General features: G+C 49.5%; 1 protein-coding gene across 1 annotated transcript; it reads left to right on the forward strand.

The window, feature by feature from the left end:
• Nucleotides 1-1,237: 1,237 nt before the first annotated feature.
• Klk5 (kallikrein related peptidase 5) lies at nucleotides 1,238-9,366 on the forward strand. The gene is made up of 6 exons (XM_028858347.2): nucleotides 1,238-1,373; nucleotides 1,670-1,753; nucleotides 4,213-4,474; nucleotides 5,321-5,577; nucleotides 5,754-5,887; nucleotides 8,914-9,366. The coding sequence occupies exons 2-6, from the start codon at nucleotides 1,681-1,683 to the stop codon at nucleotides 9,067-9,069; spliced, it is 882 nt and encodes a 293-aa protein (XP_028714180.1). The 5' UTR covers nucleotides 1,238-1,373; nucleotides 1,670-1,680; the 3' UTR covers nucleotides 9,070-9,366.
• The last annotated feature ends 1,904 nt before the right edge of the window (nucleotides 9,367-11,270 follow it).

The following is an 11,270-nucleotide window of genomic DNA, read 5'->3' on the forward strand; positions in this document are numbered from 1 at the left end:
TTAAGAGACCATATAAGTCAGAAAAAAAATGCCAGAGAGAAATGTGTTGCTGATTTTGTAGCTTTAATATATGAAATAGAAATTCCCAGAATCACATTAACACCCCCCCCCCCGCCCCGTGCAGTAAAGCCCACCCCAAGCTCTAACACCTCTATTGGAATCTGCACACCTTCATGATTGTCATTTCCTGTGAAGCAAGTTTGTGTCTGGCACTAACTAGGCTCATAGATGCTGGGCTCCTGCCTCCCTGTGGGGATAGAGACCTGGAGAGTTGGTGTGAGATCGGGACAGAGAAGATCAGGACAGAGACGGCAAGAGAGGCTGCCAGAAGGCCAGGATCAGACGGGACGGGTGGTGCTCTGCTTGCCATCCAGTGTCCCACTTCCCAAAGCGCTAGGCGCCACCCACCTCTCGCCCTGGCTCTTGGCCTCTTTTCCATGAACAGGTTGCCCTGCCCAGCTGTGTCATCCATGTCCGGCTGTGCCAGCTGGACCAGGGCACCTGGTGGGGGCAGCCTGCTTTCGTGCCTCCTGATGACCCTTAGCCTGGGACCCAGTGTGGGGGGTGGGAATGGGTCCTGGGTTTCTACTGGAAATGGCCTGGTCTCTCCTGCCCAAATGGCAGGGAGAGGATACAGCGACAGAAAGGGACAGGGAATCAATATTCAGAGAGAGAGAGAGATGATTGGCAGAGAGACAGAAAGAGCTAGAAAAGAAAGACAGACAGGGAAAGAGAGACACAGAGACATAAAGAGAAAAGGAAAGAGAGTACAGAGACCAAGAGGGTCGGTGACAGAGAGAGATCAGGATGCACAGGAGGTGGGGACAGAGAGACGGGGAAAGACAGGCCGACAGACTCATTGTCAAACGATGACAGACTCTGAAAGGTCCCGTGAGGACTGACAGCTAGATCACAAGGTAGAAGAATTTTAGAAACAGGCGAGATGAAGTGGTGAGAAAGGAGACAGAGATGGAATGGGTGAGTGAATGGGACATGGGAAAAATTAGAAATCCTTGATCCAGAAGCGCACCTCTGGGCTGGTGAGAAGCCAGATGTGAGGAGGGCCTGGCGGGCCCTGAGGACCCCTCCCCATCCTTGGGCCAGGGAGGGAGGGAGTATCACTAGGCACTGGGTGGGGGGTGTTCTGGGGGTGGAGGGGAGGGGAGACAGGAAGAGTGAGTGCTTGGGCCCAGACTGACAGGAACCTCACTGCCAGGGAATGTGCCCGGGGGACCAGTGGGTGGTTATATCACCAGGTGCCAGAGCAGAGGAGGAGGAGGTGCTGGAAAGCCCAGGCCAGCTTGAGAAGTCTGCAGCTATATTGGGAGCCAGACCCCACCACCCACTGCCCAGGGGACCAGGGACAGTGGCAGGTGAGGCCTGGGGAGGGACCTCAGAAGGGGAGAGGGGAGAGGGGGCCAGGGCTGGCTCTGTCTCATCTTTGATTCACCCCTGCCTCTCCTATATCCGCACTCACAGGGACTGGAAGATGCTTGCAGCCCTCCCCTCCATGCTGGTCCCCGGGTGCTAAGTGGGGCTGTCATCCCCTCCCCATGATATATTTCTTCTAGGGAAGCTGGGCAGAGAGGGTGGGGAGAGTGGGTCAAGACTCCCAGAACCACCGAAGCCTCTGCAGAACCATCTAGCCCCGGCCTCTGTTTCTTACCAGGTGCAGCGGTCATGGCGAGGGCAGGACATCCATGGAAGTGGACGATGGCTACCCTGATGGCAATCCTGGTTCTGGGGGTCTCAGGTAACCAGAATCCCTAAGTGTGTGGGGGACTGCCTCTGTGGACCACTGGGTGTATCTCTGGGACCAGGTGAATGTGTGTTTGTGTCTGTGTGGTTACACAATTGAACGCGGGCCCCATGGCTGAATATGTACTAGAGAGGAGGGAATGACTTTTATTTTATTTTATTTTATTTTATTTTATTTTATTTTATTTTATTTTATTTTATTTTGTTTTATTTTTAAGGCAGAGTCTCACTGTGTAGCCCAGGCTGGTCTAGAATTCACTATCTAGACCAGGCTGGCCTTGAACTTGTGGCCAGTCCTCTTATACCTACCTCCTGAGGGCTTGGATTGCTGTTGTGTGCCTTCAGTTTTTGCTATTGTTGGTTTGTTTCAGTTTTTTTAATTTATTTTATTTTATTTGTATGAATTTTGCCTAAAGCATGTCTGGTGCTCAAGGAGACCAGAATAGGCTTCAGATCTCCTGGAACTAGAGTTGCAGGTGGTTGTGAGCTGTCATGTGGATACTGGAATCATACCCAGGTCTATTACAAGAGTAGCCAGTGCCCTTAACTGCTGAGCCTTCTTTTCAGACCCCTTATTTTTAGTTTTTGAGACATAATCTCACTTTGTAGCCTAGGCTAGCCTAGAACCTGCTCTATAGCCCACGCTCTCCTGGAACTCACTCTGCAGCCCTGTCTGGCTTTGAACTCTGGTCAATCCTCCTGCTTCAGCTTCCCAAGTTCTGGGATTACAGGTGTGAGCAACTGTGACTGGCTTGTGTGTGGCCCCCTCCCTTGTCAAGTGACTGTGCGTGGCAGATGCTACCGACCCTGGGAGACTGCGGCTGGGTGTCCATGCTCTGCAGATCATGTCTGGCGCTGCAACCGAGCGAGTGCACATTCCAGGCTGGTGCGGATGCTGCTGTGCATTCGGCCCGGTGTGTCTCCTCTGCACCCCAGTCTGGAATGCAGTGCAGCGCCGCTCACCACTGTGAAAATATATGACCCTTGTGTTTGCAGGTAGCCCCTTTCACGGGTGAGGTTGTGTCTGTGACAGTATTTGTGATGCTGTGACAGGTGGAACTTTACATTTCGGGGTCTGTGAGCGCAGGTGAATATGTGCTCAGGTAGCTGTATCTAGGGTTCCTGACCCTGCCTCGAGGAACTGAGTGAGAAGTCACTATAGAAGGTAGCTGCTGGGATGATTCTCTTGCACTGTGCCAAGCTGGGAATCAATATAAATGTCCTTTAAGTGTGACATGTCAGCTTTCCCATGTGCAGAAGTGTGTATGGTATTCCCATCCACATATACATGCCTGTCACTCCGATGCTGGTCAGGTGTATGAGCTCCTGAGAGATGGCCACCTGACCCTGATGGGAGCAGGTGCATTTGGACATAATACTTGTGTTCCTTGGGATGTGACTATGGGTGCATAGAGCACTGAGGCCTCCCTTCTCGGGATCATTAAGGAACATGACCAGTGACTGGCATGTGAGGGGTGGGGGGTGACAGAATGCATACAGGTCTGTGTGGGAACTCAGAGAGTGAGCCTTGCTGTACCCTTCTAGAGTCTCCTTTTTCCATCCTCCTCCCCAAACTCCACCCAAGAGCTCTGACTCCCCCGACTGTTCTCAACCAAGTTCTCACCCCCAGAGCCTACCCCTTTGCACTAGGCTCCATCTTGCTGTAGGTGGCTCCAGAGTTCAGCTCCACCTCCCCTTCCAAAGTCGGGGTTCTTTGTGAAACTGATCACCCCAAGCGACCTTGACCTCGCCTCTCCCTAGTCTCCAGGCTCCTGGGTCTTAAACTTGCTGTCCTGCTGCCTCAGCCTCCTGAATAGGTGGATGACAGGCTTGTGACACTGGGCTTGGCTTGGCTCCACTTCTGGAAACTAGGTCCCAAACCTCAAGTCTGCTCTGCCATTGACGACTCTTGTACCCCAGGGTACCCTCCTGCTCCCCGGATATCACCAACCGAGCTCCAAGCAATGTCAGGAGTTCTTGAGGCTCACAAAGTCCTGGGAGCCCGCTGGAGCTGGGTATCTGTCCTAAACCCCAACCCCCTGGCTGAGCTGCGGTTCCCCTTGTTCTACAAGCTCCTTCCCTGCAGCCTTGGCCCTGCCCACCCAGCTCTGGACCCGCCCCTGCAGAGAGAGCCCCACCTGACTGACCTGGCCCCACCTCTACAGTCTCGGCCCTACTTCTATAGCCCTGACCCCACCTTGAAGTCCTAGCCTTACCCCACAGCTCTGTGGTCTACATTCTAGGACTCAGTCCTTCAGCCCTCACCCAGTCCTATAAGCCCTGGCCTCACCTCCACAGTCCTGGCTCCAATTTCTTATCTTAGAGCCTGGGGCGTCAGGTGAGACAATTTGGTTGGTTCCAGTTCCTGACTCTAAGAGTAGCCCTGCTTCTAGGCCCCTTGCCCGAGTCCAAGCCCCACCCCAAGCCCGTTCTCCACCCATTCTCCATTCGCAGAGCCTGCTCTTGCTGACAATTTCTCCTCTTGTGACAACTCTGGCAACCGGCCCTCTGGGACTAACAGAGACCTCAGCAAGGAGTCCGAGTCAGGGGAGGACACGCGGTCAGATAGCAGCTCTCGCATTGTGAACGGGTCAGATTGCGAAAAGGATGCGGAGCCATGGCAAGGTGCTCTGCTGCTGGGACCCAACAAGCTGTACTGTGGGGCGGTGCTGATCAACCCACAGTGGCTTCTCACAGCAGCGCACTGCAGGAAGCCGTGAGTAGAGCTGGAGAGGAGGGCCTAAGAGAGAGCTGGAGGCAGGAGGCAGAGAGCTGGAGAGCGGACTGGGAAGGAAGGAAGGAAGATTGCATAAGTTCATGGATGGAAAGATGGAAGAAGGAAGATGAGTAGAAGGAAGGATGAGTGGGTGGGTGGGTGAATGGATGGACTGACCTACGGATGGATTCGTGGATGGATGGGAGTTTGGAAAAAGGATGGAAGAATGGAAGGACAGATGGAGACAACAGTATGAGGACAAGGTTAACACTAGTGGAGGGCTGATCTGGGCATGGAAGTAGGGATAGGTGGAATTGCATGTTAAAGGGGTAGAGATAGCTAAAGAAAGAGACTGCAATAGAGGTAGGAAAGAGGTAAGGAGAGAAACAGAAATGATAAAGATTATATAGACATAGGCATGTGGAGTAGTTTGGAATGGAGGTGGGGTTGGGACCTATGAAGACAAAGACGAGGTTGGGAAGGGGCTGGGTTGCTGGAGGTTGCTGGAGGGTACATACTCAGGTCTCAGTTAATGTGGAAATGGAATGCAGATAGGCTGGAAGCTGTGATGAGGATGGAGGTGCACACAGGGTAGAGATTGATAGAGTTAGGGGTAGAGCTAAGGATGATGATGGTGTGGAACTGGGTTAAGAATGGATGAAGTTGGGGTTAAGGCTGGGATAGAGCTGGGTTAAGGACAGGGTTGAGTTGTGGATGAGGATGGGAGGGAGGGAGGTTGGGGATGGGATGAAGTTGGATTGAAGATGGATTAGAGCAGGCATTGAGACTGCCTTGGACAGCTGGTCAGAGTTTGGGGCCAGCACTGATCATTGCCATGTTCCTCAGAGTGTTCAGAATCCGTCTGGGCCACCATTCCATGTCGCCTGTCTACGAGTCTGGGCAGCAGATGTTCCAGGGGATTAAATCCATCCCCCACCCTGGTTACTCCCATCCTGGCCACTCCAATGACCTCATGCTCATCAAAATGAACAGAAAAATCCGTGACTCTCACTCAGTGAAGCCCATCAAAATTGCCTCTGAGTGTCCTGCCCAGGGGACCAGGTGCACGGTGTCTGGCTGGGGGACAACAAGCAGCAGCCACAGTGAGTACACTGCTTCCTCCTAACTCCTGCTCTTCCAGTCAACTCTTGCCATGTAGCCCAGGCTATCCCAGAACTGTGCATCTTCCTGTAGCAGCTTCCCTAGGGTTTGGGTAGCAAGCTTGTACCACCATGCCCGCTGTGCTCTCTCTCACCCTCACAACGCCCTTGTTTGACAGACAACTTCCCCAAAGTCCTCCAGTGCCTGAATGTCACTGTGCTGAGTGAGGAGAGGTGTAACAATTCCTACCCGGGACAGATAGACAAGACCATGTTCTGTGCTGGTGATGAAGAGGGCAGGGACTCCTGTCAGGTAAGGACTGGATGCCGCTCCATTTATCCAGAAAAATGGCTGAGTTCTGTTTACATTTTGTGTTTATGTGTATGCACATGTGTCATAGAGTGTGTATGGAGCTCAGAGGACAACATGTGGAAGTCAGTTCTCTTCTTCCACTATGTGGGTCCCAGGGATTGAAATGAGGTCGTTGGGCCTGACAGCGAGCACCGTTACCACTGGGCCGCCTCACCAGCCCATCAAGTGCCATACAGATTACCTGGCCTTAAGTGCCAGGACCCGCAGCTTGAGCCTCTGCATTCGCTTTCCAGTTTTCATACAGGAAAATTTTAAACAATGAAAGGAAGTAGGGCATGACTTGTCATCTCAGTGGGAGACTGAGTCAGGAGGAATGAAAGCCCAAGAGCCAGCCTAGGTTACAGAGTTAGTTCAAGGTTGACTGAGCAACGTAGTGAGACCCTATCTCAAAATAAAAAGTAAAAATGAACCTAGGGGTGTGGTTCAGTGGTAGAGTGCTTGTATAGCATGCTACAGGCTCGAGTTCTGTCTCCTGCCTCATGAAACAGTAAATAGATAACCAAGGAGGTGGAATTAACATTAATAGTATATTATTAATAGTATATTGTATTTAATTACAATAGTATTAATTACAATAGTATATTGTATTTAATTAACATATGTGATCTCTCTATGTTCTCAAGTGACATTTTTCAGAATTTAGTTACTATATAACAATTATAAATACACCACTTACACACACACACACACACACACACACACATCACATCACACAATGCCTTTAACCCTAAAAATCCATTTCAGTTTGCTAGACACACTGCAACTACCATATCACAATTCAGGTCTGGAAGGAGAGATCAAGGCTGTTCCTTGTGGTCAAATAGGTTGTGCCCCCTTTACATAATGGCTGTCATAGTTCTGTCTTCAAGCATGTGATGGGTAAACATCGCATTGTAACAGAATTCATTAGACGGTAGTTTTCTAATAGATGCTAATAAAATGTCACGAGGAAAGAAAAGAGAAAACTTGTTTTAAGTATTTTAAAAAGTGTCTAGGCAAGCCTTCATTGTTGGAAGTGCTGAAGAAGCAGAAATGAAACACACACTCTTTGGGTCAGGGCTGGAGAGATTGCTTGGCCATTAAGAGCACTGGTGGCTCTTTCAGACGTCCCAAGTTCTGTTCCCAGCAGCCACATCTGTAACTCCAGCTCCAGGGGATCTAGCACCTTCTTCTCAGTACCCGCACTCACATGCATATACCCACACATAAATTCACACATATACTTGCAATTTAACACAGTGGTTCTCAACCTGTGAGTTGTGACCCTTTGGGGTCAAAGGACCCTTTCACGGGGGTCACCCAAGACCATCCTGCATATCAGATATTTACATTACAATTTATAACAGTAGTAAAATTAGAGTTATGAAATAGCAACAAAAATAATTTTATGGTTGGGAGTCAGCACATTATTAAGTGTCCAGAACTGTCAAGGTTGAGAATCAGTGATTTTACATAATAAAAATAAATCTTTTTAAAAATGTACAGTAGTAACCTAAAAAACTCCTTTGATCAAGAAACTTTACAAGTAGTGCCATTCCAGAAAGTTCTAAGGAGTCACTAGAAAAGACGATGCAAGGACCAGTCTTCATGGTGCTTGTGAGGAGGACTTCCTTAGATAGGTTGTATATAGCAGAGACTATAAAACACCCTGCAGCCAGACTCATGCCGGCTAAGGGCACAGCGAAGTCCTGCGCAAAGGCAGCAAGGGAGACATTTGGCTGATTCAAAGAATGGAAAGGAATCACTATTTCTCGGCCACAGCTGTGTTGGGGGAAGCAGTTCATGAGCTGAGGCAGTGACTGGTGGATCCCCAAGGCTTGCTGGATCAGTAAGCTCCAGGCCAATGCAAAACTGTCCCAAAAAAAAAAGATGGACAGCGCCTGAGGAATGATGTCCGAGGTCGTCTTCTGACCTCCACTTGTACATGCACACACGTGTGCACACACACATACACAACCACAGCAGTGGCACTGAGCAACTACAGGATTGACCCTACTAATAAAACCACTGTGATGGCTGATTAAGGGCTGCCTCTGTTTCAGGTTGTTTACAGGCGTCCACTCATTAGCTCAGGCAGCAGTTATTGTGAGCCTTAGTTTACAGGCTCGGAGAAGTTGACTAACAGACTCTCAGAACTCAGTGCAAAGATTTAAAGAAAAATCATTGAACCACCATCTGGGCCTGGTAGCATAGGACTATCATCCCAGTTGTTCAGAAGGCTGAGGCAGGAGGATCACAAGTCCTAGCTCAACCTGACCCTGTCTCAAAATAAACAACAAAAATAAACAGAGGGAGGAGAAGAAACGAGGAGGGCAGGGGAAAGGAGAGACAGGGAAAGCAGGAAGAAAGGAGAGAGGTAAGGGAGGGAAGCAGAGATAGATAAATAGATAGATAGATAGATAGATAGATAGATAGATAGATAGATAGATAGATAGATGGATGGATGGATGGATGGATGGATGGATGGATGGATGGATGGGTGGGTGGGTGGGTGGGTGGGTGGGTGGGTGGGTGGGTGGGTGGGTGGGTGGGTAGATAGATAGATAGATAGATAGATAGATAGATAGATAGATAGATAGATAGATAGATAGATAGATAGATAGATGATAGACAGACAGAGCAGGCAGGCAGATAGTGAAGAGATGGGGAGGGCAGGAGACAGACTAGAAATCTTATGAGGAGAAAGAGGATGTGGAAGCTAGTGTAGGGAGCTGGGAGGAGGTTGGGGTATTGACTAGAGCCTGGCTGGCGGGCTTTCTACGATCTGAACCTGAAGTGAAATACTGACAATGTCCTCTCTCTGTTTTTGCTACACTGAACCCTGTCTGTCCTCTCCCCTTGTTTGAACCTCTTTGCTGTGTCCTGGCCCTTTTGCTTCAATGCATGGTGCTGGGTGTCTTATTCCTCCTCATTCTACCTCACCACATCCTTGCCCCCTTCTGTGTACCTCCATTCTTCCCCAACAGGGTGATTCCGGGGGACCTGTGGTCTGCAATGGCAAGCTGCAGGGCCTTGTATCCTGGGGTGATTTCCCCTGTGCCCAGCGGAACAGGCCAGGTGTCTACACCAACCTGTGTAAGTTCTCTAAGTGGATTGATGACATCATCAAGTCCAACTCATGAGCCACACCAGGACCCCTGGAGCCAGCCTCACCCCACTGCAATGAGGAGCACTGGCTCGCTTTGAGGATGCTGCGGATAGCTACCAGTCTCTCCAGGCCAAGCTCCTGGCATCAAGATCCTCATCCCAAATAGTGGACTGGCTCTGTATCTACAGCCAGGTCCTAGGGACACTTCTGGAATGACAAGGGTTGGGTTGAAACTCATCATCCTCAGTGTATCCATCCACAAACCCAGAGTTGAGTCTTTTCTGCAGCCATAAAACACATGTAGACACGGAAATAAAAGACATGGGAAGAACCCCCTTTGTATGTCTCCTCCTGTGCCATGCAGCTGTGGGCAAGTGGCTATCTTAGATACTTTTCCACTGTGTGCTAAGACACCATGACCGAGGCAACTTATAGAAGAAAGAGTTTGTGTGGAGCTTACAGTTCAAAGGGTTAGAGTCCATGACCATTATGGGGAGGAGCATGGCGGCAGGCAGGTAGGCTTGGTGCTGGAGCAGTAACTGGGAACTCACATCCTGAGACACAACCACAAGACACAGAGAAAGCTGACTGGGGGTGGCACGGGCTTTTAAAACCTCAAAGCCCACCTCAGAGACACACCTTTGCCAACAAGGCCATACTTCCTAATCCTCCCCAAACTTTTCTGCCAACGGAGGACCAAGCATTCAAATATACGAATCTGCGGGGACCGTTCTCAGTCAGCCACCACAGTGGCTTCTCCTCTGGCACAATGCACCTGCATGGGGTCCTTTGGTGACTTTACGTTTCTTCACAAATAGTAACTATCTCAGTTACTTTTCTATGTCTGAGCACCTGACAAAGGCAACTTAAGGAGAAAGGGTTCATTCTGGCTCACAGTTCCAGGGTACAGCCTATCCTGGTGGGACAGCAGGAGCAGAAACTTGAGATGGTTGGTCACACTGCATGGGGTCAGGAAGCAGACAGAGATGAGCATCAGTGCTCACTGGTTTCCTCCCCTTTAGTCAGACCACGACCCGGCGTACGGCTGGTGCTGCCTGCAATCAGGGTGGGTCTTCCTACCTAGGTTAACTCCCTTGCAGACATTCCCGGGGCTTATCTCCTAGGTGACTCTAGGCCTTATCAAGTTAATACTATCAGCTAGCCTGTGAGACAGGAAACTTAGCAGTTCCCCAATGACAACTCTACCCTAATTTCTTGAATATGTGGCTTAGTCCTCAATGCACAGTGTTCACCTTGGGATTTTTTTTAACTGCTATAAGAACAATGTACATTCAATCAAAACCACACATCAAATGCTGGCTTTTGGTCTCTTCCCAAGCTAGTGACCTGCAGTCTGACATTATTACAGTTTGGATATTAAATGTCTTCTAAAAGGCTCATATGTCAAGGGGCTAATCCAGGCTGGTGGTGATCTTGGGAGCTGCAAGACTTTTGAGAGATCGATCCCAATGAGAGAAAGTTAGGTCACTGTGGATGAGTCCTTAAAGAAAGAAGATATCAGGACCCTATCCTTTCCTCTCTCTTGACTTCCTGGCCACCATGATTTGAGCAGCCTCTTCCACCTCCTGTTCCTGCCATGATGAGCTAACTCACCACAGACCCAAAGGCAAGAGGACTTGAAAGCTCTAAAACCCAAAACCTAAGCAAACCTTTTCTCCTTCTAAGGCGCTTATCTCAGTCAGGCATTTTGTCATGGAAAGCTCAGGAACATAAATATTCTCCCTTAACAGTGGACAGAGGCAAGAAGCCAGGCTCCCTCGGCCTGGAGGCTACAAGAGAAGCAACTCACTATGTGTGATGTGCTGATGTCTGGGACAAGTGGGATGTTGTGAATGAATCTGTAGTTCAAACAGGTGTTTGTTTCTTTTTCTTGTTTTGAAAAAATAATATATTATTTTATGTGTATGGGTGTTTTGCCTACATGTATGTGTGCAGTGCCCCCGGAGGCCGGAAAAGGCATCAGATCCCTTGCGATTGAAATTAAAGTTTGAGATGCCTTGTGGGTACTGGGGAAAGACCCAGATCTTCAGAACGGCAGCCACTAATCTTAACCTCTGAGCTAACTCCAGCCCCACCTTTTTGTTCCTTCAATTCTTTTAAACCTTGTGTGTGTGGGGGGAGGGGGGACTTCTGTGTGGAGGCTAAAGAACAACTTTTGAGAGTTCGTTTTCTCTTCCCGCCATGTGGGCTCCAGGATCAAACCCAAGTCTTCAG

This window comes from Peromyscus leucopus, chromosome 1 (genome assembly GCF_004664715.2).
Source record: "Peromyscus leucopus breed LL Stock chromosome 1, UCI_PerLeu_2.1, whole genome shotgun sequence".
Lineage (NCBI taxonomy): Eukaryota > Metazoa > Chordata > Mammalia > Rodentia > Cricetidae > Peromyscus > Peromyscus leucopus.

Coding starts and splice junctions, on each gene's coding strand:
- Klk5 (XM_028858347.2), top strand. CDS start 1,681: ATGGCGAGGGCAGGACATCCATGGAAGTGGACGATGGCTACCCTGATG. Junction 4,475..5,320: donor GCAGCGCACTGCAGGAAGCC/GTGAGTAGAGCT, acceptor CATGTTCCTCAG/AGTGTTCAGAATCCGTCTGG. Junction 5,888..8,913: donor AGGGCAGGGACTCCTGTCAG/GTAAGGACTGGA, acceptor CTTCCCCAACAG/GGTGATTCCGGGGGACCTGT.